General features: G+C 41.0%; 1 protein-coding gene across 1 annotated transcript in view; it reads left to right on the forward strand.

Moving 5' to 3' along the window:
• grin3ba (glutamate receptor, ionotropic, N-methyl-D-aspartate 3Ba) overlaps window positions 1–26,946 on the forward strand; it is a 95,254-nt gene that overhangs the window by 51,995 nt on the left and 16,313 nt on the right. Inside the window, exons 3-8 of the mRNA XM_080871410.1 lie at window positions 3,171–3,667; window positions 4,744–5,015; window positions 5,631–5,867; window positions 12,127–12,273; window positions 13,547–13,692; window positions 16,481–16,596. Coding sequence (XP_080727536.1) covers window positions 3,171–3,667; window positions 4,744–5,015; window positions 5,631–5,867; window positions 12,127–12,273; window positions 13,547–13,692; window positions 16,481–16,596 — 1,415 coding nt within the window. The remainder of the gene's footprint in view (window positions 1–3,170; window positions 3,668–4,743; window positions 5,016–5,630; window positions 5,868–12,126; window positions 12,274–13,546; window positions 13,693–16,480; window positions 16,597–26,946) is intronic.

Here is a 26,946-nt window from a genome sequence, read left to right on the forward strand (position 1 = left end):
AAAAGTGCAGTCAGATTTTGATCTATGTAATACCATCTGGAAAGAATCTGATTGGTAACCGCTTCATCTTTCGGGATGGCTATAATCCCAAACACACTGCCAATGTAGTAAAAGGATACCAGCATATAAAAACACACAGCAGAATGCTGTAAGGGACAGACAGGCCTCCCAGGGGACTACAACATTATTTTCATCTTAATATCACACCAAACAATCACATCATGACTAGTAACGGCTATTTAGTAAATCTTTGATTTTCTATAAGTTGTGTTTTATATGTTATTGGTTTATTGGCTGAATTATGTTGTATTGTTTTTCTCCTCTTTTACGACTGTATGAATTTTAACACCATGGTTGTTAATCTTAAATTTGTATCAAGTCAAAATTTTACTTTGCGTAACACTTTAGTTTTTCCCCATGTGCCAAATGAATATCATTTCAAGCAACTCTTTATTACACTATATTTTAGAGACAATTAATGAAGTATTGTGCATGCTAAACTAAGACTGCATCCAAGGTATATATTTTATCAGTTCAACTTAAGCCTATTTCTATGAAGATATAAGTTTTGCTTTGTTTTTTTATTTAAAGAAGAAAAGAAAATAAGACATTTTTAAATGACTCAAACTTCATCAGGACTCTAGGGAAAAATGCAATCTTTTCGTGGGCAACCAATTGGCACATGGTCTAGCCTATCAGATTAAACTATTTACAATAGAGTTCTCCACAAAATAGTCTCAGTGACCTTTGTTCATGGCCAGTGAAAGACTGATAAAAGGGGTTGTTCTATTGCACTATTCAAACTCATGCACTTGTTCTCCCTGATTCTTATCCCTCGCCTCCAACAGCCAGACACGGCAGTTCTCCGGAGAGCCTTAACAAAGCTGGAGGAAGTGAGAGACTTCCACATGGAAAAGGCAATTAACAGCTCAATGCCCTGGGGACAGAGTGAGGAAAGCAGGGAGGGAGGGAGGATGTCTTGAGATATTAGCAAGTAAAGAAGGTATGAGAGGATGAGAGGTTACAAAAATAAAAGTTACAAAATTACTCTTTCAAAGCAATGAAGATAAAAATATGAGAAACTAGCCACTTTTGATGTTGCTCTTCAGAATGTCCAGAATCACAGAATCCCTAGGTGCTTATTCCCAAAAGTACATTAGAGAGAAGGGAGAATGTGGTCAAAGACAAACAGATAGATAAAAGAGAGGAAGTAGGATACAGCTAAAGAAAAATAGAAGTAAAAACAAAGGAAAAGAAGGACACACTTGTGTGGAATAGGATGTGAGGGAGGAGAAAAAGGAGGAAAAAAGATAGCGGGTTGTTGTTATCAGAGTGAAATCTGCCAGTCAGTGCCATCTCACTCGACACAAGCTGCCACGCTGATTCCATCTCCCCCGAAGAGATTAAAACCAATGAAACAAGCAGGCCTTGTATCATTCCCGACAGACAGGCAGAAAAAGACGAAGGGAGTAAACTTTCCTCCAAACTGAAGGAGGTGGACTGACAAGAGATTGAGACGCATGCTTGGGACAGTCTTATAGAGTCATCATTTACCGACCACACCACTGACATTTACTCTGAGTGCGTAAACCTGGGCCAGGTGTTAGGGAAGGAAGCCATCCCTCTCTGACATAGCTGGGTGACTTATCAACCTGCTGTGAAATCCAGAGTCATCCTTTAAATACAGCCTCTGGCCTGATGCTACAAAAACAATCCGCAGGACCCATAACTAAAAGGTGGTGCAGCTTTAAAGTGTGCAGTACATTTTTTTACACCACTGCTCTTATCCCTATATTATGTCACACTCCTATCTCACCTCTTATCTCTGGGCATGAATCCAAACGTGTCACAAACAGTGGGAGAGGACCCTTTGAGACCTTGCACTTTTCTCCTTGGATAAAAGATGTAAAGCTTACAGTGTGGCTATTTTTTTTTTTTCTTTCTTTGGCCAGCTTAGACTAAGAGTCTGGAGTTGGTTGGCTTGATGAATCTGCTGTCTATTGGATATGATGATTCAGCCGTGCTATTACCATGAGTGATTTCAGCTCAAGGCAAGGCTAGCACTTTCGCTTTATGGCCACAGAGACAGAAGGGAGCTGCCGATGAGGAAACATAAGTTAATGTGAAAGGGAACGGGGATGGCTTCCAATCAGAAGCATTTTTAATCAAGTTCTTTACAATTATGTTGATGTTATAGTAAATCACAATGAGAGGATATAGGGCAAGGAACTAAAGCGGAATACATAATACCTTACATATATTCACATTTTTATATCAGTCGCTGTGTGGGGCAGACAGGCTTTAGTAAAGGCTAAACTTGGAGGACAGGTTAATGGCCCACAAGATAAATTTAGCCTTTTCATTATCCTTTGGATATTCCATATTTAATGAAGAATATTCTCAGCTGCCACAATCTAAGCTAATGCATGCATATAACCTAGTGATGAGAGTGAGAAAAGAAGAAAAGATGGGGGAGGGAACTAAGCGCAAGAGGATAAACCTGTTTTCTGTTCTAAGAAAGGACTCCGGCTCAACCACCCGTTTCTATTATATGGAAGGAAAACTTGCCATTTCTAGCCTTGACCCAGACATCATCAACAGTCCCGGCACGGTTCAACACCCATACTGAAGTGGTCCCTGCATACTTTAACATTTAAACAACCACCCCTATGATTTACAATGACCTCATGACAATCCCTTATGATCAAACAGAGCTCGTATGGCTTGATGATGTCCACGTGATCGACTGCTAAGACATGTGCAAAAAAATCCCTGCGTGGTTCAAGAGGCCAGGAGAGATTTATGTGCGAATGGGGATTGCTCCTCCTAATGTGTGGAGACGAGTGAGCCGAATAGCAATGACTGTCTGTATGGACTGGCAGATAGGAGGAGAAGACCCTCACTGCACTGCATTAACTTTTAATTATGACTCTCTAGAAGATGCAATTACCCATTAGAGACCAGACTTGCTTAAGCTCTGCAACCACACTGTAACTTTTTTCTTGCATTAGCCCCATTTTCCTTTTTTCATAAGCCTTTTTTCATAGACTATGTTTAGTGTCATCTGTATAATATTGCAGGCTGTACTTTTTTAAGGTGGATGTCAAGTTTATTTTCTATATTTTGTTGGCTTCCACTTATTATTTGTTCTTTGTCCTCTGTCCCTCGAGGTTTCTCTCCAACACTTCCTTCACCGGGGCCACAGGCCTGATCCAGGTCGATGCTGGTGTTTCTCGGATTCTGTCCTCCCAATTGTTTCATGTATGGAGTCTGAAGAGAGGTGCTCTGGGGCAGCCTGCTTGGGTTACTGTAGGCCAGTGGACCCGAGGTCGACTGGAGTTGGAGGGTGGCATTCTGGGACTGGTGGGAGGGTTCATGACCAGCCAGGGACAAGGTCTTGGAGCCGGGGTGAGGGGAGGGGATGGCCAGGGTGACGGCAACTTTGGAGGTCGCTGGAGGCCGGGACTTTCGGTTGAAGGGCACCGCCTCAGGGTTGTGACCCTGGTGGAACACCCATTTGTCTTCACACGGGAGGTGGACGAGGATGGATTGTGTCCAGCTGGACAGCTTTGTCTGGACCCCAAAACTAACCAGTCTAGTATAATACATGGCCTTTTTAACCAGCTTCACAACTCAAATACTACAACAGTAGACTGGGATGGCACAGGTGAGTGTTATTTTGCCATTTGTCCATAGAATACTGTCATTATAGAACCATTATACTGTAGAAGTGTAATACTTGTCAGAAACATTTTAACTTGTACTGTGAGCATCTATGACTTCTAATTTATGGCCTCTCCAAGCTTTGCTTACATAAACCCTCAGATCTTTTCCTTTCAGTTTCAGTGTTGCTGTATTTGGCTGGCCATGTCTCTAGAGCACATATGGAAATTTGAGGTAGAATCAATAAGGGATTGCACCAGGTCAGTTTAGTTGAAAATATAACAGGGTCAGGGTCAAGGGCTACACTCACCAGCTACATCTTTCATGAATGAAGAGCATATAGGAATTCAATCAATAAGAGATCAAGAGTATCTTGTCAAAGATGTACTACTACGATCTTTCTTTCACACATGAGATTATCTGCAGCTATACATCCAGTCCACAGCATAGTAATAACAGTCAACCTGACTTTCTTTAACTTTAATCAGCCGATTGCATATGGAAGCTATAGGAAAATGTAAATTTTTTTCACGATGATGCAGGTACTAAATGTTGACGTGTACTGTGAATTTATTCGGTTGCCATTGATAGGATTAATCGTTTCAATGCAGAGGGGTATTTACACCTTTACATAACATAACTTACAAAATATTGAAAATAAAATTCATGATGGTTCATTTGTAAAAGAGGTCCAGAAGCCAAGCAAGAGCAACGGGGACGCTGCTGATGTTGATTAAGCGATATTGCAAGGAAAATGTTTGCCAGAGCAGTTAAAATGGCAAACATGGCAAGAACTTAAAAATTCATATTGAGCAGCTCCATTACATCTTGCCAGCTCTACTTTTCTTTAATGAGTTTCAGGGTTGTTAATTTTTTTTTTATCCAAGTACTTAATGTGAATAAATGTAGTCCATGCCAGGTCATAAAAAATGCCAAAGCTGAAGTGTAATGTAAGAATCTATCAACATTTTCCTTCAGCTATGGTTGTTTGTAGGCAATTCCCATATGTGCAACCACATCCAAATCATGCATATGAATGTCCGGATGGATATCACACCATCATCATTTCTTTCCTCTCAGAACTACCAGAGGACCTGAGAAAGTGCTGCTATGGGTACTGCATTGACTTGTTGGAAAAGCTGGCAGAAGATATGGGCTTCACATTCGACTTATATATTGTGGGAGATGGAAAGTATGGGGCGCTCAGTGGGACAGGACGCTGGACGGGACTGGTAGGAGATCTGCTGAGCGGAACCGCCGATATGGCCGTCGCCTCTTTCTCTATTAACTCTGCCAGGAGCAGAGTTATAGATTTCACCTCACCCTTCTACTCCACCAGCCTGGGCATTCTGGTACAACTGCTTGAAGTCATCATTAATTGTTGGAGGTTTAAACTTGATTTTTTACGACTGTAGAATTCATGGCATGTCCTAAAAATGTGCTCTGTTTTAAGTTAAAGCACTGCAGTCCTCAGTGTTACTTTGACTTTTTATGCCTCTGCCGGTATGATTTAATCATTTGGCCTGCAGCTACTTATTGTTCACCCTAAGCCCCCTCACCTTGGTATTGTAGTAAGGAGCGGGAGATCATTAGTTGAGCATGTATGTTAATTACTGAACTTGGATGCAGTTTAAGAGTGTGTAATGAGTCTAAGAGGCATTTGAGAGACAGAGTCCTCAAACATGCTGTAGCTATTCTTTGATTGGTTAGCATTTCCCTCTATAGCTGACAATCTGCAACGCATGATATGATCTGACAATACGGCTCCATTTGAAAATGAGATATTCATCATTTTAAAAAGTGATTTCTTCTCCTGGCTGAATAATAAATAGCACGGAATAAAAAACAATGTGTGCATTTCTTTTTAAACTAATTTGCCGAGGAGTCATTAACAGAAGTTTATACAAACAATGCATGGCAATCAACGGTCTCAAGTCTGCTTCTTGTGTTTGCATTTGATCCAACAGGTCCGTAGCCGGGACACTGCAGCTCCCATTGGAGCCTTCATGTGGCCCCTCCACTGGTCCATGTGGGTGGGTATTTTTGTCACGCTGCATCTCACAGCGCTCTTCCTCACCTTGTATGAGTGGAACAGCCCCTTTGGCATGACACCCCATGGCCGGAACAGACTACGTGTATTCTCCTACTCCTCTGCTCTTAATCTCTGCTACGCCATACTGTTTGGACGCACTGTCGCCACCAAGGTAACAAAGCTCTTCTCTCTGTGATTAATTGGCATCATGTGGGGCAGGGCGAGGAAAAGTCATTGCAAAGAAGAGGGGGAGGGGATGCTTTATGGGATGCTTATTGTCAATGGCAAAGGAAAGTTGAAAGAGGGTGCTAGAGAGAAAAATGATGGAGATGGCTAGGGAGAAGAAAAGATTGATAGTGGATAGGTTAAGAAGGTAGGCAGTGATGAAGTAGAAAGGTACAGGGAGGATAATGCGCATACAGGGACAGAAAGGTGAAAGGGTAAGTGAGTGACAGAGAGTGAAGGAGTTATGGTGAGGATGATGGGGTTCGATGAAGGTGGTGAAAATGGGAGCAAGTTGAGGTTAGCTCCCCAACGCAATCAGACCCAAAGTTAAAAACAAGAAGGCACGGAGAAGAGGGCCAGTGAGGGGGATAGGAAGGTGAGAAGGCGAATCAGGAAATAGGTTTCAAAAAGACGGTATTAGGAAGGCTGACAGAGGGATGGTGAGATGGGGTTGAAAGGGTAAGTGGGTAAGCAGGGATGAGAAAAGCAACAGATTGACAGTGACGTGGAGGTGGGCAGAAAGGGGATGATGTAAAGGAGGGGGGGCATGCGAGCAGGCAAAGTTGAAACATGGCGACATAGGTTAATATCAGGGAGAAACAGAATTGCGAAAGATAAATGGAAGTCAAATCCTCAGACTGAGGCAAATTTATCTAATAACTTGAAAGCAACTTGAAAAACAATGTCTGTTACTTCAGAGATTTAAAAAAAAAAAGACAACTTATTTTCATGACATTTGTTTGGTATGAAAATGTAAATTACAAATATTAAATGTACCTTTGGAGTAACAGCATTTTTCAAAACCTTGTCAGATTTAACAGATCGTGTGACACCCACAGTCACACTGGTGCACAAACACAATCTCAATGTATTTGCCAGTGAATAACGACTCTGTCTTCTGCAGTCTTTGTTTTATATAGCCTCACATTGTTCCAGAATCAATCATTAAGATAACTTGCTTGCTTTTCAAGTTTCCGTGCAGTAACATCTTTTCCTTAAATTATTCCTGTCCTTATAGTGAGATTGCCGCTCATAATATTTAAATAAATACAAAACCACATTTTACCCTTAAAGCAAACTGAGAAAACAACTTAAGTGAAAGAACGGTCAAGTGATTAGTAAGACCTTCCCATTACTGAAAGGTCACAGGTTTGATCATCGCATTGGCGATGTGTCAGTTAACAGGTTGTGTTCATTAGCAGCCCTGTGACCTGTTAAAATGTCCTTGAGCAACTCTCTGAACCTCTGTGTGCTGGGTCACAGCCAAGTCGTCAGGTTTACTCAGGCTATGGGAAAGAAAGGGGGAAATAAATTGATTGCTAAACCTTTACTGCTGGGTTGAGTTTTACAACTTGACTTTAATGATCAGGCGAATGTCAAGACAAGGAAACCAACTGAAAATTTTTGTCTGTTTTTTTGTCTTTCTGCAATACAAATGCTTAAGGAATATATTTAGGTTTTCCTCTTCTAACATAAGCTGTTATCCTCAACATACCTGACTACTACAGATAGCAATAACCAGAGGTGTGGACTCGAGTCACATGACTTGGACTCGAGTCAGACTCGAGTCATTAATTTTATGACTTTAGACTTGACTTGAAAAAATGTTCTAAGACTTGTGACTTGACTTGGACTTTTACACCAATGACTTGGGACTTGAATTGGACTTGAACCGGTTTACTTGAAAAGACTTGATATTTTACCCCAAATATAAAATTTAACATGCATATTATATGGAGATTGAAAATGTGACGTCATTCACGGGTAGAACCGCAAAGGATTCTGGGAACTCGTGGCAAGCGGTACTAGCGCACGCAGGCTTTCAATTAAAATCAGTCACACAGCGATAAAAAGAAACACAAAAATGTCAAGAAGCTGTTGTATTATTAACTGCAATAGCCGGTCGCATGACAGCCACGGGAAGCCGACGGGTAAAGAGATCGGTTGTTATCGGATTACGTCGTTGAAGAGAAATTGTTCGAGCCATGTTTCCGAAGTAACAAAGAGGCGACTGGATTGCAGCCATTCAAAGATCAAATATAACGTCCTAGAACACTCCAGCTCACAGGTTAGTCTGCTCCAAGCATTTACACAAAGGTCAGTCTGCTGTTGTAGTTAATACGTCATTTTTCTTAACATAATTGGTGATATAGGTTACAAGCAAGTCTGGCGCTGAACAGAAATTGTCGCGCTATGCTCCTTTATTTATTGTGCATAAATAGTGAATTGTCCTGACACAATATTGCGTTTCGCTTCTGTTATTATGGTACACTGACAAAAACACATACTTTTATTCACAGGATAAAACAGGTTTTTTGTATCACTAATTGCCCAGTACGATTACAGCATACAATATTATTGTCACTGCTACATTTCTGTGATGCTACCAGAAATTATTTCCACTACTAATTAATTACCATTGAGCTCAAAGGTTATATTAATAAACGGTTAACGAATGTGTATTTATGAAGACGATTTGTGAGACTGGTAAACTTATGATACGTACGATGGTCTTTCGTTCTACACGGTGCATTTCAAGGTCCTGCACCCATCCGTCGGTAAACTGTACCTGGGCTTGTTGCAGTGACCGGAAGTTACTAAACTTCATGAGTGTATGCACTCACAAGAACCGTATAATTATAAATATGCATATAAATATGCTAAGATGAGATAGCTGACTTCATCTAACTAGCAAATGTTTTCCAGGCTACGTTGGTGATGCAGTTTTTTTTAATGTGTATGATATTTTTGTCATGCGATTTTAAAGCTGGTCCTACAACCGCATCCAAGAATAACATGCAGCTTATCTCAGAACTGTCGGTGAAAATTATTCTTGGAGCTAAGTTTAATTGAGCTGCATTTTAAAGAGGTGCAATTTCACAATTTGTGTATATTTTCTAAGTTCACTATTTTGTATGTGTTGAGAAAAACACAGATTTTAAAATTACATGGTCTAATATTTACATTTAGCATATAACTGCAACATTATTTTTTCGTTTGTTTTTTTTAAAGACTCGAAAGGACTTGAAATTCAAAGTTTCAGACTTGTGACTTGACTCGGACTTTTACACCAGTGACTTGAGACTCGACCCTGACTTGCCTGACATTACTTGAGACTTGACTTGAGACTTGAGGATAAAGACTTGAGACTTGCTTGAGACTTGCAAAACAATGACTTGGTCCCACCTCTGGCAATAACTGAGCATCACTTCCGCAGGCCAAGCACAAGAACCATTAATCTGTGTGGTTGTGTTTCACAACAAGGATATCACTGTATTGTACTATATGAAGCTGCCATTGTTATCAGGGTTTAGAGTAACATTAGATGCTCTGTTTTGCTCTTCATTTCCTTTTGATTTTACACTCAGGCAACCCCAGGTAAAAATAACCGAGATAGCAATGTTCTTGTCAACATATCTAACCTTAAAAGCCATTTGAGATTGGAAACAAGTGTGTTAGATGATGAACTGTTGCTTTTAGAATGAATTAGCAGTCGCTTTTAAGTGATACTAGACCTTTAAATTGAACAGGGGTTTATTTTATCTGTGCATTATTAACTTGCAGGATTGTAGTAAAGTTTTGCCTAGGAAATACAGCTTTAGCCTTATTATTTAGGCTAATAATAAAATCACAAGTTGTCCATAGTATCATTTTTGTATCCATCAAGTTCACTTTCAGTTACAGCTCCTTTAAATGATTCATGTTTTAAAACCAGTCAGCTAGAAACATCACAGAAGTCAGCCATCCCGCGGGGCCAATGTTAGCGCAATTAGCTTTCTAGCCAGTACTGCTAAAATGTCAGTGAAAGCTGCATTTTTAGCAGTTAGAAGAATGCTTTTGTCCAAGTTCACACAATATATGTTATTTCTTAGTTATTTTTTTACAACCTGTGTTACATTCCCAATCTGTCAGCAATGGCTGCAAAAGGCTGCTAGCTTGGCCTCATGGGGGCAACAGAAAATCTTAAAAGGTGTTCAGTTTACAAATGCAGTTGCATTTTAAAAAGCTCACCATTCACAACCAAAGTGGATTGCTAGCAAGCAAACTCACAATATTGGAACAGAGATCTGACAGGCCATGTAAGTATGTGTAGTTCCTCACCTCTACTTTTTGATGAAGGGCATTCTCCTATCTTTCACTTTTCTCAGCAACTCTGTCAATGAAATCAAAAGGTTTCATTGAACTTGTTGCCAAGTTGCCAAGTCTCTCCTGTCCACAGGTGTTTCTAGGTAGACTTTAATCCTTTTCAGGCAGGGAGAAGACCTCTCTGCAGATGTGCTTGTAATAGGAATGGTGAGCATCAGCCTCAGCAGCTTGCACACTTCAGTTAAAGCAGCGGTCAGTTCATTTCTTATGAACGTCTCCAGCAGCTCATCCGGCAGCTTGTAAAAGTGGGCATACACACGAATGACCTGGTTTAAAAAACCTCAGGCATGAAAATGAAATCAAAGTCATTCCACTTTTATTTCAGGGCAAGATCCCATCCAGGCCTAATGATAACACATGGTGTTAAAAGCAATATTCTTTATTATCTCAAACCTCATGTACGGCTTGCACAGCCAGGTTTCTTATGTTCCACCATCTTCTCGGGTATTATTGTCCGCCTCAGTGAATAGCACTGTCTTTTTATCTGAATAGCTGAAAAAGTTGTGAAAGCTGTAACGACAGGCAAAAAGAGATTTTAATTTCTTAAAACTGTTTGTTCCCTGAGGCAGGGCTACGTTAAACTTGTGCACATGACAGTGAATAAACAATGCATACTGGCGTTTCAAATGTCTCGCTCCATCATATGCTTGACAAATGAGATTTATTTCAGGATGGTACTTTGTAATTGTCTCGATCACAACAGTCACTCTTTATCAAAGAGACCAGTCACGCACATTTGTGGACTATGACAATCAATTTGCACCTGTACATGTGCAGTATCTCTCTGGTGTCATGTTGTTTGACTACCATGAAAAGTGCAAAGAATGAAAATCCAGCTCTGTTGTGTCAGGGGAAGAAAAGAATAACAGAACTTAAAAAAAATATAATCCCTGAAGCTCTTGTGACAGCTCTGTTTACTTTAGCTCAGTCAGAGCTAAACTTAGCAAAGAACACAAAAGAAGCATATACAGTAGATGAGTTAAAACTAGTTGTGAACCCCTTACTGCACTAACAGTAGCTACTAGTAGTGTTAGTTTGAGTACCATAATTTACTGAGCAATGCATTTATTTTGTGCTGCTCCATGCACATGTGCAGCAGTGGAAACAACAAGAAGAAAGAAAGGAGCGTACCACCATGCTGTTAAGACTTTCATCCTGAGCTGTGAAGTGAATTGAGAGTATCTAGACAACATGAGTTTTGACCAAGTTATTAAGCAGCTAATTACGTGTGGCTAAGGACTGATAAAACTTTGTCCTGACCGTTGGCTCCACACTGCAGGTTAATGGCAGTGGTTCCTTAGGTTTGTTAAACATGAAACTGTGACTCTCTGAATCCATGTTTTAAGATTGTCACTGCTACACTGCAATTCGAGGGCATAAGGGTAATGATAATGTTAAAAAAAATTATTTAAGATGCTCCTCAGTCAAAATTTCCACTTGTAACTCTGCCGTTATTATTAGTGCGACAGGCTTATAGAACAAAAAGCTCACAACAAATAGAACGACAACAATTTATGCTTGTATTGTGCACGCCATTCTCTGTTTCTCCCTTTTGAATTCCCCAATTAATTGTGCAAAGAGTTCTGAAACACTTCAAAAACCTTTATAATGGGTTACAACCTTGTTTGTATAATTAATATCTCATTAATCCCGAGCCCTTACAACACTGGAAATTCATCTCTTTTCTTCTTTTAAGTGGATTTTAATTGGTGGAATAAATAAATGATCACAGTGTTCAGGTGGATTCATTCCCCGAAGCAGCCAATTTCACGGAGAGATATTTTTGACGTGTCACACTAACAGTCACATTTTGTTAGATTTTGTGTTTTGCATTAGATGTTCTTTTGCTCTGTTTTAATAAATGGGATTGCCTTTCCTTGGGGAGCAGAACTGGATGAAGAGGGTACATATCTGAAGCTGGGACACATTTGAAAGGACCTTTTTAAACACTTTTTCTTTTTTTTGCTTTTGTCCTTTCTCACATATATGTTTTCAAACCTAGTTTCTGTCAAAGGTAAGCCAAACTCAAGTTTCACCTGTCATACGTCTCCACTCTACAGACCCCTAAATGCTGGACAGGACGCTTCTTGATGAACCTTTGGGCTATCTTCTGTTTACTGGTGCTGTCCAGCTATACGGCCAACCTTGCTGCAGTAATGGTGGGGGAGAAGACGTTCGAGCAGGTTTCCGGAATTCACGATGACAAGGTTAGACCACTTTCGAGGTCACAAACATGCCACTCCAGAAATGTTAGCGTGCTACACATATATTCACACACATAATAATCTTACACAAGGATGAACTAATGAGAAGACAGTGAAATATTTGTGAAGGCTTATTGCTTTCCATTTCCCTAAACTCTGTAGGGAGTTCAGGAGTACTGTGAATTTAATATGTGCCCCATCGTGATAGCTGCCCTCTCTTGGGCTAAAGATGATCAAAATGGGAGCTGGGAGTTTTGGAGAACCAAAATTGTTGTTGTTTCCAAACATCAATATGCATCGAAGAAAGCCTATCAAAGGAAATTCACTGAGGCAGGTTCCCAGCCCACAGTTAAAACGGTACATAAATCAAACAATAACTTTAAAAGCTTCCCGCCCAAACTATACCGCTAATGGCAAGGGTAAATTAAAACAGACAATTAAAGTTATGCAGAATTTATTGTATTCAGGTCTTGAATATGCACAATATCTATATAACAAACTATCCAACCAAGACTTAATTTTAATAAGGGAAAAATACTTTCTTCCACTCCCACTGGAGACCCACTGCCGACAATAGGGCTGTGTTCTGCCCCAGCAAAATGCAGTAAACCCATTATTTAAATGGATGCAGTGGTGTGTTGTTTGTTGTGTTTTGTGCAAGAAACACACCCATGGCAGTTGATCCATTGTGTGCACTGCCTCCTTTAAAATTGCTGGGCTTTAATATAGATGTCACTGCTGACTGGGTAGCACTTCTCACATACTCACCAATATGAGAAAACATACCTTAAAGCCTGGTATATACACTGTTTCCCATCCTTCAAGGAAACTTGTTGTTCAGCCCTGAAATCAGAGCAAAATGTGGCGCCTGGTGGAGCAAGGGGCTTATTCAAGAGAGGAATCAAAGTAAATAAATACTTAAATCAAAACTGTAGTCAAGAAAATCAGCTCAAGTACATTTTTTACTTATTTTAGCATCTGAAAGATCCTGGGTTCAAGACCTAAAGGAGACAAAAACCCAGGCTCAGGATGTCCAACGCTATTTCTGGTCTCAAGCCTGGATAAATGTGAGGGTTGCAGAGTTGCATCAGCACGGACATCCGGTATAAAAATTGATATCAAATCAAATGCGGAGATCCATCTCCTGTAGCAACGCCTTGGGAATAAGGGAGCACCTTATCTAAACTCCTAAATAGGATGATATCACCTGAATTCATCACTTAAATTACATATCCACCCTCTCTTATACTCATGCCTTCCTATTCCATCTCCACAGCTGCACCATCCGTCCCTGGGCTTCCGTTTTGGTACAGTGAGGGAGAGCAGTGCTGAGGATTACATGAAGAAAAGTTTCCCGGAGATGCACGACTACATGAGACGCTTCAACCAACCCACCACTCCAGAAGGTGTACACATGTTAAAGTAAGAAACAATCAAATCCATGGACACTGTCTGAAATATTGAAAATAACCATTTTTACCCTTTTCCTTTCCTGCTAACCTAAAAAAAAAAATCTAGTCACGTTCACATCTCGTATTTGTGGCTTTCTATATTCAGTGGACTTATTTTCTATGCACATTGTGCAAAACAGTTCTACTAATTGCACCAACAATTTGCATGTTACTCGTTCTCTCTCTTAAATATTTATTTTGAATTATTATGAAGAACAAGCTACAAGCTTAATGTAAGTTTTGCTTTGGGGATGATTTCTGCTTTCTTTACACCTGCAGTGCTGTTGTGTGCAACCCATTTATCAGCGTTTTCTTATTAAGAGAACACACTGTTTTGCAAGTGCATGCGACAGAAATATGAAGAAGTGCTCAGTGCTCTAGCCGCATGTATTTAAACCATGCATAATCATGAGCTTTTCCTTATCTAGACACAATTCAGCATAAGGTGTAACCGAGGTAAAAACACATAAATTATATTTCATTAGTCCTTGTAGTTTATAAAGAAAGAAATAATTAGACTTTTTTTTAATGAGGGATGAATAAGGGTCAGGGGCAGGCTGATGTAGGGAGTGCTGAGAAAAAATTATTCACTCTGATGTCGAATGGGGACAGAAAGCAGATGAAAGCAAGCACAGAAGACAAGTTTATTTTTGTATCGCATTTAATTTACAAAGGAAATTGAAAATGCTTTGCATAAATCATTGAAAATGAAAAGAAAGAGCTACAACAAATTGCACTTAAAAAACAAATTTAAGTGATGGGGAAAATAAAAATGAATGGAAAACCGTAAAAAAAAAGTCAGTGTGACAGAAAGTAGTTCTGTTCATAAGGTTCATGCAAAGGATGTGGATGAAATAAATGAACCTCATTACAGAAGTTATAAAGATGATCTGAAGGCTGAAAAAAGGTCATACAGAGGAATCCAAGAAATAATCATTCTGAATAACCAGTTAATTAGACTATGTTCACACTCGTCATTCATTATATTAGTTATTCACAAATTATGTTGCTTTTGTATATTTACTTTTTTATTTATTTTACATGTCCTTCACTCCTCCACATCTAGCAAATCTGTTATTTCCGTACCAGCTGGCTTTCCTTAAGCAGTTGAGGATGAACCCACTTTGGTTTCTGGCAGCCTAAACTGTTTTGCCTTCAGCGGTCTTCTGGATTTAGCTTCTCCATCAGATTACCAGCAATCGAGGATGAGAGTGGCAATACTTTTAGTATTCGCATTTAGTTTTTGTGGCATCTCATCGCTCATAGTTTTGCTGTTGAATAAAGAAAAGGGCTTATGACAGAAAGATTAAATGTTTGGGCACAAGATTCTGTTTTGAGGCAGGTTTTTACATTTTACTTTATCATTTTATTTTATGTAAAATCAGATCGTTTTACCACGTTGGACCCCTTAAACTTCACATCAAAAACACTAGACTGGATTCACAGGGTACAAAAATAGTAAAAAAATAATAATAATAATAATTTTATCCTGCCCATGTACTGTACCAAGCACAACCACAACGACGCACACACTTCTCAGACACAATGCCTACTCCAGAGAGCACCAGCAGAGCTACTGAGATGGTGCATGTGCTGACTTTGTGATTCAAGTGGGAAGATAGAAAGCGCTTGTTCAGAGAAAGAGGATGAGAACAGAAAAGATGAAGGCGGCATTTGTTTGCGTGTGAGGCAAAGCAGAAGTCGAAGTCACAGCAGTGCAGAGAACTGGAGTAAGGCTGTAAAATACTGTGTTGGCAGAACTACTGACCCCAATACTGCAGTCAAATCTTAAAGAAGAAAAATCCCAAGCCTTCTCCTGGAGAGGCACGATACACATGCAGGTGCACACAAACATATAAGCTCAGAGGAAATTGGGCACACGTGTGCACATACACAAGCTTAGAGCTTACAGTTGTACCTGCTCACTCTCATGCCTATATATTTATAGGCATGCTCAAATACACACACACACACAACTCTTATTCCAAGGCCGTGCATCGGGTAGCTTCCAACTCTCTTTAGTCCCAAAAGAACTCTCTATCCTCACTTTTCTCCCTGTGCATAGTATTTGACAGGTCTAGACAGAGAAAAACAGACTTTCCTTCTTCCCAGCACTGCAAAGACTTTGTAAAGTCAGCCTGTGTTTAGTGGTAAATGTCCTGAATAACAACAAGTTTCAGGTAATTTGATCAGTCTTGTCTATTTTTCCATTGGACTGACTATATTTGTACACGTCTTCTTTATGCCTTTCAAATCTGAGTTTATTTGTTCATTATTATCACTTTGAAAGTCTCTGCATCGAACGTATATACATATCTGTGTGTAGGTCTATCATTCAGACCCTGTCTGTTGAGCCTTATTTCCTGGAACTAATCCTCTGCCAACCATGGTCAGCAGCACAGGCTGCACACAGAGGAACAGTCTATAATTAAGGGTCAATTGGATCGATATTGCCAGAGTAGGAAAGTCTTCAGCAGTGTGTATAATGCCTTATCAGTCCGCGACAGAGGATGTTGGTTTAGGTAATGATGTATGTGTTTACATAGTGTATTAGAATGCAGTTAATCGTATCCCCTGTATAAATGACACAGTGGCATAACAGCCCTAAATCCAAGGTTCCTGAGCAGGTCTGGAGATTTAGGAATTGTGTGGAAACAGAATCTGATTTGTAAAACCGAAGATTAATCGTCTTCAATTAATGTTACTCTCTCACTTCTTGTGATGTGTGTGTGTGCGTGTGTGTGTTGTTGGTGGTGAAGGACAGATCCTCCTGCCCTGGATGCATTCATCATGGATAAAGCCCTGTTGGACTATGAGGTCTCTATCGATGCAGACTGCAAACTGCTTACTGTGGGAAAGCCATTTGCTATTGAAGGTACAGACACTAGCACACACACACACACACACTTGTTTTTATCACTTGTGAGGGCCCGTGGTTGTTGTTTGAAGCCAGTTTTTTAAAAAACAACTTGAAAGGCGTTGAAAAGCACTCATGCATACACATGCACACCCCAAAACTCTATAAAACAGTAACATTTATTCATGTAGTCACACACTTAGAGGTCCACTGAAACAATAATTCAGGTCAGGACTTTAACTCAGGGTTGGGGGATATATTAAAAATTTCTACTGACCTTTGCTAGTCTAGCTCTTTGACTGCTTATAGTATATATCCACAGGATATGTGTGGAAGGCCACACATGAGGTGTGGGCCACATGATCCTGCTCTCCAGAGTCAGTGCTGTGAGGATAGAGTCCTAGCTAATGCATGCATTTTTAAAGGCTCATTCCTCCTTGCTATGCTATCACTGGTCAAGTTGACTGTTCAAGGCAGGTCAAAGTGAATTTAAGGCAATGGGAGACCCATATAGATATAGATATATACAGATTCATTTCAAATGCTGTAGTCAGTCATGTAGTAGCTAAGGAAACAACATGACTGACAGAATAACACGGTGATTCACTGTGTGTACTTATAACGCTCCAGGGTAAAAGTATTCAACCATCTATTATTAACAAGACTGCCCAGTCAGAACACTTTGGACTTTGATGCTCAGACATTCCAAGAACATTTAAAAAACATGTAAAAAAAATCCACTGCCAATCAGAAAATAGCTAATGACCCCCACAGGGGGATATCAGATTCAAGTTCTTGCACACTGCTCCATGAATATGTGGGCTTACGCATGCTTATATCTGAGAGTCTGGCACTGATGTGTGTGCGTGATTCTTTTCTTGGTACACTTTATTTTTCTGCCCCAAAAACCATAATATTTTCAGAGACGTGCACGGAAAACATGTGCAGCTAAATCTGAATTTTTTTCCTTCTTTCCGGCATTTTCCTTCTGCACGTGTCACTGAGGTACTGTTGGAAAAGAAGAAATATAACAATAATAGAAGCTTTTAAATATTGTAAATAAGATTTATGTATGCAAAGAAATATATAATATATCTGTTTACAAGGTAAACAGCATTGCCCCTATTTGCAAAAAAGTCTAAAGGGCTTATATCACTCTTTTCTGGAGGCTTTAATACAAGACAAATTACACTGTGTGCTGTAGCCATTGATCATTTATATCAACAATAACTCATGTTTTTTGGCCAAGTAACTGATTACTTTACGTGATTATTATGGCCCCATATACTGGAAAAAGTTGCAACATAAGAAGTTGCAGTACTGTAGCAGTAGTAGGAGTTGCAGTGATGTGCACACACACACACACATACGCACACACAGGAGTAAATTATAACACTTTTAGAAATAAACGCTGCTGACGACCTGCCGAAAGAAATTATGTCCCAGCGCCAATAAATCTCAGGTTCTGCCGTTCGCCGAGATAAATAAAGCATTCTAGCTATTATAGCAAGTTTTACAGTATTCTAGTCACATGCCGTCTGCACATATACACATTCTGAAGGTGACTTTGAAGTGAAATTTCTGCTAGCGCAACACATTTATTGGATATATCAAACATTTAACCTCTAACCCATTGTAGCTTAGTCACCAGGAGGTTTTTCTTTACTAGGATAGAATTGGCGCTGGGAGCTCACGCATGACCACATATGTTTATTTATGTCCACGCATATTACTGTAGGTGTGCGTTTGTGTGCTGGTGCATGCATTTGTGTATTTGATTCATATCAGACTTCTTTTCTCCTCATATCACTGATACAGGCACAAACAGAAACACAGACGATAAATAGAAGCTAGTACGGGTGCCACCTGGGACCAGACACTATCTTTGATACTATTTCTCTGTCAATCAAAGTGTCACCTCAGAAAGACCCCACTCCCACGTTCCCTACTTCCTCTACAGTCCTTGTTCACTGGAGATTATCTAGTGCTTTCTTCATTGCATTGTACAAAATGAGCCCAGGGACAGCGCTGAGCCATTACTCATGAATGTGAAGAAGGGAAAGCAGGTCTCATTGATATGTAGAGCGTGTCAGTTTGATGACTACTTGATTCACCGTCTACACAAATAAGTCATGCAAAGAATCTACACTTGTTCGAGTAGCTATTTTGCAGGAGTGAGGGAGAGTAGGATGGGGCTAAATAAAGAAAGAACAGGAAATTACACAGACAGGAAACATGAGACAAGTAAAACAAATAAGAGGGAGAACAGAAAAAAAACACGAGACGGAATAAAAGATTTTAAAAAGTAAGTAAGAACAACAAAAGTAAAGAAATCGGGGGCCAGTGAGTGAGGTGGGAGTTGAGCATAAGAAGGAGATAGAGGGCTTTCATTTGCCCACTGCCAGTTTGCTCCTTTCTGCACAGCTAGTGATAAAAGAGGCAGCAAACAGAGTCTCCTAATCAAGACAAACCTTCACCCCAAGCAGATGGAATAAGGGAGGGGAAGAAAGGACACAGAGTGGAAGAATGGAGCAAAGAAAGAGAGGAAGTGTTATTTTGTCTGTATGTGGATGCAAGCGGGATTTATAGAGCAGTTTGTGGTCAGGAGATACAGAGAGATGCTGGAACTGGGACTGTGGAGTCGCTCCAGGCAAGGTGCTCTGCTGAAATCTTCAGGCTGCTTAAGTGGAGGGAGATGCGGGGGTGTCGCCGTGCGTCTGTTTTCGCTGAGTGCTGTTGGGAGATGTTTACGACAGCCTAGACACACCCCATTAATAATATTGCCACTGAACACGCAGCCACTAGCTGCCCGCACGCATGTGTGTGTATGGGGTTGGTGTGCATGCGGAGCATGTGTCCCTGCGTGCATAAGTGGTCTGCACAAGCTCAGTCAAGCAGAACAAAGCACGTCTGAAGATCAAAACGAGGATGGCAAAGGATCCTGTTGGCGGGGTGAAAGTATTGTTGGTCGGGCAGCTCACGTCTGACGAGAGTGACGTACAGACACGTTTTTTTGTCTGTAGTTGTGTGTGACATGTGCGCGTGCGTGCAGAAATGTGGCAGAGTCTGAAACAAAATTAAGCATTACTGACTTGATTACGTGATTAGTAGAAATGGGCAACTGTTGTGATTAATTAATAATAATTCAGCTTGATGTCTTATTTTATGTGACAGCAGTTTTTAGATTAAAGATGTCATCTTCTGAAATATTTAGAGGACTAGCTTAACAGGGTTTTTTTTTTTTTTTGTTTGTTTGTTTTTTTTTTTTTGGGGGGGGGGGGGGGGGGTGTTATTGAAGAAGAGATTAATCAAGAAAAATAATCATGAATATATATTTGATCCAACCCTATAACTGTGGATCTTGTTCACACATAGACACAAACCTTAAGAATCTTTTATCCAACCTGAAAAGATTAATATTTGATTGAATCCAGTTTTGCCCTCTTTCAAAAGCTAGAAATTCATGCCTCCTAGCCCCAGTCAATAACAAAAAATATTTTTTACGTTGGAATTCAGTGAAATAAAAACTCGCACACACCATGAGATCAACAGGTATAAATAAGCAGAAGCTTCAGCAAACATCCATTCATCATCTTCTACTTATCAAAAGTTGAGTTGTGGTTGGAGCAGGCTAAGCAGGATATTCCTAATGTCCTTCTCCCCAGCAACACTTTCCATTTCCTCCTGGAGCATTCCTCCCAATCCAGATGAGATATATAATCTATCCTGTGGGTTGTGGGTCTACCCTGGGATCTCATCCCACTTGGATATGTGCAGAAACACTGCAGAGGGAGGCACCCAGGAGGCATCCTAACCAGATGCCTAAACGGCTTCAACTGGCTCCTTTTAACACAGAGGAGCAGCAGTTCTACTTCAAGCTCCCCAGCCTATCTTTGAACTCATACACCCTTCAGAGGAAACTCATTACCCAGATCTCATGACCATCAGTGAGGTCTGAAATCTAGATGGACTGGTAAATTGAAAGCTTCACCTCTTAGCTCAGCCTTCTCTTTACTACAACAGTCCCAAAACAACCACAAAGATGCTGGATTAATCCGCTGGTCCACCTCACATTCCACCTTCCCATCACTCATGAATAAGATCCCAGGATAGTTGAACTCCCCTTTCTGCTTCTCTCACCAGAACCCCTTTTCCAGCAGAGAAACATGACCTCAGACTTTGAAAACCAGCAATATTTAAAGTGTCTGAAAACCTGTTTTCTCAGTTAGCTATTTAAAATCGAGTTAAATACAGAAATAGCTGAAGTTCGAAATGTGCTGGTTGTTTCTTTTAAAAATTGCCCCTGCTGCTTTTACCTGCACATCTCTTACCAATTTGAAGAAACAAAATTACAGATTAAAGCTGAAAGTGAAAGTGTCACTTGAAGGTCACATATCCATGCACCAAACAGGATTTTTCTCATATTTTAAGAGGTTGGTGGGATAACACATGCTATTTATGTTGCCTAGGAGATGCTGCTGAAACTAAATTGATGCAACCACTCTCACAGAAGCACCTGAGTTTGTAACTGCCTAACTCATGCAGGGTTACACAAGGTTATACGTTTATTTAGAGAGTGCACATTTCACGTTTTGCTTGGAGAGTAGGGCGTATTTAAAACTTTTTTATTAAATTACTGTATCTCCAAAAAACTGAAGTAAAAGTACATTAAAAAAAAACATGAAATAGGGAGCATGCTCTTTGATGTTTAATGTAACACAAGTCAAATTTACAGCAAATCCATTTGTTTTTCTTCAGTGAAATTTTAGGTTGCGTTCTTAGACTTTATATAAATGATGGCTGTAGGCACCATGACATTGGCTATTGTTTGGAAGCTTCAACTTTAGCACCTTGGTCACAGTTTTTCTCTATTTTACTCATTTGGATCATCTATTACTTCACCTTGATATATATTTTATAATTAGGGATGGGTACCGGTGTCCGGTGCCATGATGGCACCGGTTCTGACATAAACGGTAGTAACCAGACCGAAAAGCAGCGCACATTTCGGTGCTTTATTTCGGTGCTTTTTTTTCCTGAGCTGTGATACACTTCTAGCCAATCATTTTACGTTTCTGAGGACAGTAGGCGGGGCCAGGTACGTACGTTCTCTTATGCAGAGCTATAGATTAAAAATGCCCAAGGCGAAGCGGTCAAAAGTCTGGCTGTACTTCACAGCAAAATATGCAAAATCAGCAGCCTGCAACAAGTGCTTTAAGCTGTGTAACAGGGCAGCCCTTCGCGGCTGGAAACACAGTGAGACAGACCAAGGCAAGTGTAGTGGAACAAAGTATTTATTTGCTATATGGCTCTCCTTACAACAATTAACTTGTCGAGCTTCTTCACAGCACAAAAAATCCACCTCTAATGACAACTGGCAGCCTTAAATATGTTCAGCTGTCACAGACTTAACCATTATTCCACTCTCAGGTAAATTCTTAAATCCCAACCTTCCACCACAGTATACAATATATCAATAAGAATAAATAAATACATAAATACATCTTCACATTTACATATTAATAAATATTTCACACTTTAATGTTACACTAAACCCAATATTATAAAAACCCAGAAACCCAAGCACAAAAAGATTCACCACACTCTCTTTACCAATGGACTCTCCCGGAACCTTTAAATGGTGTCTGGACCCCTGGGGAAACATTTGCCCAAACACCTTGAAGAGGACACAGGCAAGAAAGGTGAGTAATCATTAACTTACAAACACTTATTTGCACCACTTTTATCCCTAGATTTCACACACACATTTGCCTTAGTTTTCCTTATTGGTAAACCTTAATCACAATCTCAATCACCATTCTTCTCTCCTGACAGACAACCACCACATTCCTTGATGAGGAGCAGCTGTGCAGGATCTGAAACAAGGCTACCAACTGATTTTAAAATTCCCAATAAATAGTCAATAAATATTTAAACTTCTTGTGTGCAAATCCATGCTTAAAGTGCAATGCTACATAAAGTGCTTGATAAGGTGCTTTTAATAAAGTGAAAGGTGTGCTCTAAAGTGCTATACAGACAATACAATATAAATAAATGCAGTAAGGGAGTCCTCTTCCTTACATTTCCTCCTCCCTCTCTTAAGCACGAAGTGCTTCAGTCCTCTGTCATCCTAGATAAACAATCAGCAACCACATTTGACTTCCCCGGCCTATACTGGACCGTAAAGTCATAAGGCTGCAGAGACAGGTACCATCCTGCAATGCGGGCATTCGCATCCCTCATGCGGTTCAACCACTGGAGGGCACGATGATCAGTCTCCAGAGTGAAGTGACGTCCCAGAAGATAATACCTCAAGGCCTCAATAGCCCATTTCATGGCCAAGCACTCTTTCTCCACCGTCGAATACCTCGTCTCCCTGTCGAGTAGTTTCCGACTCAGAAACACCACAGGCCTTCTTTCACCATCCACCTCTTGCTGAAGGACAGCACCAAGGCCAACTCCCGAAGCATCAGTTTGCAAGATGAATGGCTTGTTGAAGTCTGGACTGTGTAGAACTGGATGTGTGCAAACTGCTTCCTTGAGGTCTCTGAATGCTCGCTCACAGTCTTCCGTCCAACGCACTTTGTTAGGGGCTGAGCCTTTTGTTAGGTTATTAAGTACAGTGGATCGCTCTGCAAAAGAAGGTATGAATTTCCGGTACCAGCCTACTAGACCCAGAAAACCTCTCTCCTTCCTTTTTGTTGTCGGAACTGGGAAGGACTGAATTGCTTCAATCTTTCCAACCTGTGGCTTTATCTTCCCAGAGCAAACTACAAAGCCCAAGTACTCCACTTCTCTCTTGGCTATGGAGCACTTCTTGGGATTGATAGTCAGTCCAGCCATTCTGATGGAGTGTAGCACCTTCTGTAGGTGAATGACATGCTCTTCCCAGGACTGGCTGTACACCACCACGTCATCCAGATATGCTGCAGAGAATGCTGACACATCTCTCAGTACATGGTCCATTAATCGTTGGAATGTCGCTGGTGCACCTTGAAGCCCAAATGGCATGACTTTAAATTGGTACATACCAAAAGGAGTTTTGAAGGCTGTCAGCTCTCTCGCTTCTGGTGCCAAAGCCACTTGCCAGTATCCTTTACACAAATCAAGTGTTGTAATGTACGTTGCTGATCCAACTCTCTCCAGCAGGTCATCCACCCTGGGCATTGGGTAGGGATCAAACTTGGATACTGCATTCAAATATCTGAAATCAATACAGAATCTCAGGGTGTCATCTTTCTTTGGTACCAAAACAATCGGGCTGCACCACTCACTGCTTGACACCTCAATGATTCCCAGGTCCAACATCAGTTTTATTTCTTTCTGTAGCACTGGCACCAACCGTTCAGGAATTCTGTAACTCTTTTGTCGAACGGGTGCATCCTCCTTCACCCGTATCTTGTGCTGAACCAGTGATGTAAAGCCTGGTGTTTCTCGAAAGAGCTGTGGGTCCACGCGTGGTTTTATATCAGCCTGCTCAGTAGGAGACAAATGAGAGAGGTCAACTGAAGCACAAACTTGAATGTTAGCTGGAAGGAACTTCTCAGTCACCTCCTCATCCTCAACTGAACACACCAGTAACTGATAGACCGGCTCTTGTCGGCTGTGGAATTCCTTCAACAAGTTCACGTGAAATGTCTGATATTTTTTAACCCTTTCTGGCATATTCAGCTCATAAGTGACTTTACTCACTTGTCTGACGATCTCGTATGGTCCATGCCATTTTGTCAGCAACTTGTTATCGCTGGTGGGAAGCAATAACAGTACTTTCTGACCTGGAAGGAAGACCCTATCCCTGGCCTTGTGATCATACAAAGTCTTTTGATGTTTTTGTGCAGCTTTCATGTTGTCTTGCATCAATGATGCCATTTTCTCCAACCTCTCTCTCAAGGTGATGACGTAGGCTGCAATTTTTTCGCCCTCTGCTTTGGATTCCTCCCAGCAGTCCTTAAGCAGATCCAGGGGGCCTCTCACTTGGCGACCGTATAAAAGTTCAAAAGGCGAGAAGCCAGTGGAAACCTGCGGGACCTCCCGGTAGGCGAACAGAAGGTAGGGCAGCCATTGATCCCAATCAGCACCTGTGTCAGAGACAAACTTGCGCAGCATACTTTTGAGAGTCTGGTTGTATCTCTCCACTAGCCCATCCGTTTGAGGGTGATAAGGGGTGGTCTTAAGTCCCTTTATCCCTAACAGCTTATAAACCTGCTGCAACAACTTGGATAGAAAGTTCGTTCCACAATCCGTCAGAATTTCTCTTGGTATGCCTACCCTAGAGAAAAGCTGCAGAAGACAATTAGCAATGTGACTAGCTTTAATTGATCTGAGTGGGAAGGCCTCAGGAAACCGTGTTGCATAGTCACATATGACTAATATGTAGCGATGACCGGTGGAGCTCCTCTCTAAAGGGCCCACGATATCCATGCCTAGCCTCTCAAATGGTGTTTCAATAATTGGCAATGGTTGCAACTGGGCTCGCGCTACTCCTTTGCCTGAGGTCAACTGACATTTTTCACAGGAACGGCAAAACTCAGAAACCTGGACATACATCCCTGGCCAAACAAAACGACTGCCGATCCTATTCAGTGTTTTGTGAAAAGCCATATGACCTGCCCATGGAATTGAATGACCCAAATCCATAACTTTGTTCCTAAACTGTTGTGGGAGTGCTACAGCTTCGCACTTCCCCTTTCTCTGGTACAAGATGCCTCCTTTAATCAAGTAAACAGTGTCTGCAAGACAGCTTACCTGACCTTGACTAGACCCCTCTACCTCTGTTACCTTCTCAAACCAGGGTTTTAGAGTAGGGTCGCTTCTTTGGAGTGCACCTAAATCTGAGGGAACATCAAACTCAAGTTGGTTATTTGGCTCAGGGAACAATGCTGTACCTTTTTCCCCTGAGCCTTTGAACTTTTCTCTTCTTTTCTGAGCCCTAGACTTCCTAATCTTCCCTGGCTCCGTTTCGAGAGACTCCTCAAAAAAGGGTAGTTCTTGCATCATTTCCTTTGCACTTTGTGCTCTTGTGACTACATGACAGGGTTTAAATGGTTCAACTGTCATATCTAGAGGAAGTGAGCTTCCAGATTCATCACTTAAGCCTTGAATGTCTTTCTCAGCACTCACTTGAGGGTCATAATCTGACTGATGTATTAGATCAAAAAGAGTGGAGATGTCATTACCAAGTATCACTGAATATGGCAAACTAGGAACAACAGCTACCACTAACAAGTAGGTTTGACCTCCTACGGTCAGGTAAACCTCAGCAGTGGGGTACCTGTGTTCGTCTCCATGCACACAACTTATTGTAGCCCCAACCCCACTTAGCTTTTCTCCTGAAATTATGCTAGAGTGTACAAGAGTCTGAAAGCACCCAGAGTCAAGCAAAGCTTCCTCTTTACGCCTATTAATTAAAACAGGGACAGTACAAGCTTTCTTTCCTACTGGCTCTGTGGCTGGTCTTGGAACTGCACACAAAAGAGATGGTTTTGACTTAAGGGCAGGGCAAAATTGTTGTGTATGGCCAAAGTTATGACAGTGATAACATTTAATATCCTGAACTGAAGACTTAAAGGATTTCTTCACATTGTGAGGTCTATGAGAAGGGAGCTGCCTAGAACTAGAAAGATTTCTAGCCTGAACTTGACCAGAACCCTGTTCACCCCCAATGGACTTACTTGGTTGGGCGTAGTGGGTCTCCTGGCTGAAGTAGGTGCTCTTGCTTCCTTTTCTGGCTGAAGTGAAAACCTCTGCGAGGCTAGCTGCTTCCTTTGCAGTCTTCGGGTCATGCTCACGTATCCAAGTCTCCAGCTCTGGATTAACCATTCTCAAAAACTGCTCCAGAATTATCTGCTCAGATATTTCTTCTACAGTTGATTTTTCAGGTTTAATCCATCTTGAAAACAGGTCTTTCAATCTTACATAAAGTTCACGTGGCGTCTCACCTGGCTCAACTTTCAGAGATCTGAAGCGGCGTCTGTAGGTGTCTCATATTTTGCCAGAATTGCCTCTTTCACCTTATCATAATTCTCAGAGTCTGTTAAATCCATAAGAATGTAGGCTGTGCGGGCTCTACCTGTCAACAGGGGAACAAGACGAATAGCCCACTCATCTCTGGGCCATCGACACACATTTGCCATTCTTTCAAACGTAGTCAGAAAATGTTCAATGTCATCTTCTGGTGACAGAGGAAAAAGTTTTGGTTCAATTAAAGACCTGGACCCACTGTCCACTGGAATGTCTTCACCATTGAATCCAAGTTGTTGTTCTTCAGATGTTGTAGGGGGCGCTGGCGCCTCTGGTGGGTCAGGCTTATCAGTTACAGCGTTAACTTGTAGCTGGATTTGCTGAAATTGATGCTGCATGCCTTTCCAC

The sequence above is a fragment of the Rhamphochromis sp. 'chilingali' genome (assembly GCF_963969265.1).
Source record: "Rhamphochromis sp. 'chilingali' genome assembly, chromosome: 21".
Taxonomy (NCBI): domain Eukaryota; kingdom Metazoa; phylum Chordata; class Actinopteri; order Cichliformes; family Cichlidae; genus Rhamphochromis; species Rhamphochromis sp. 'chilingali'.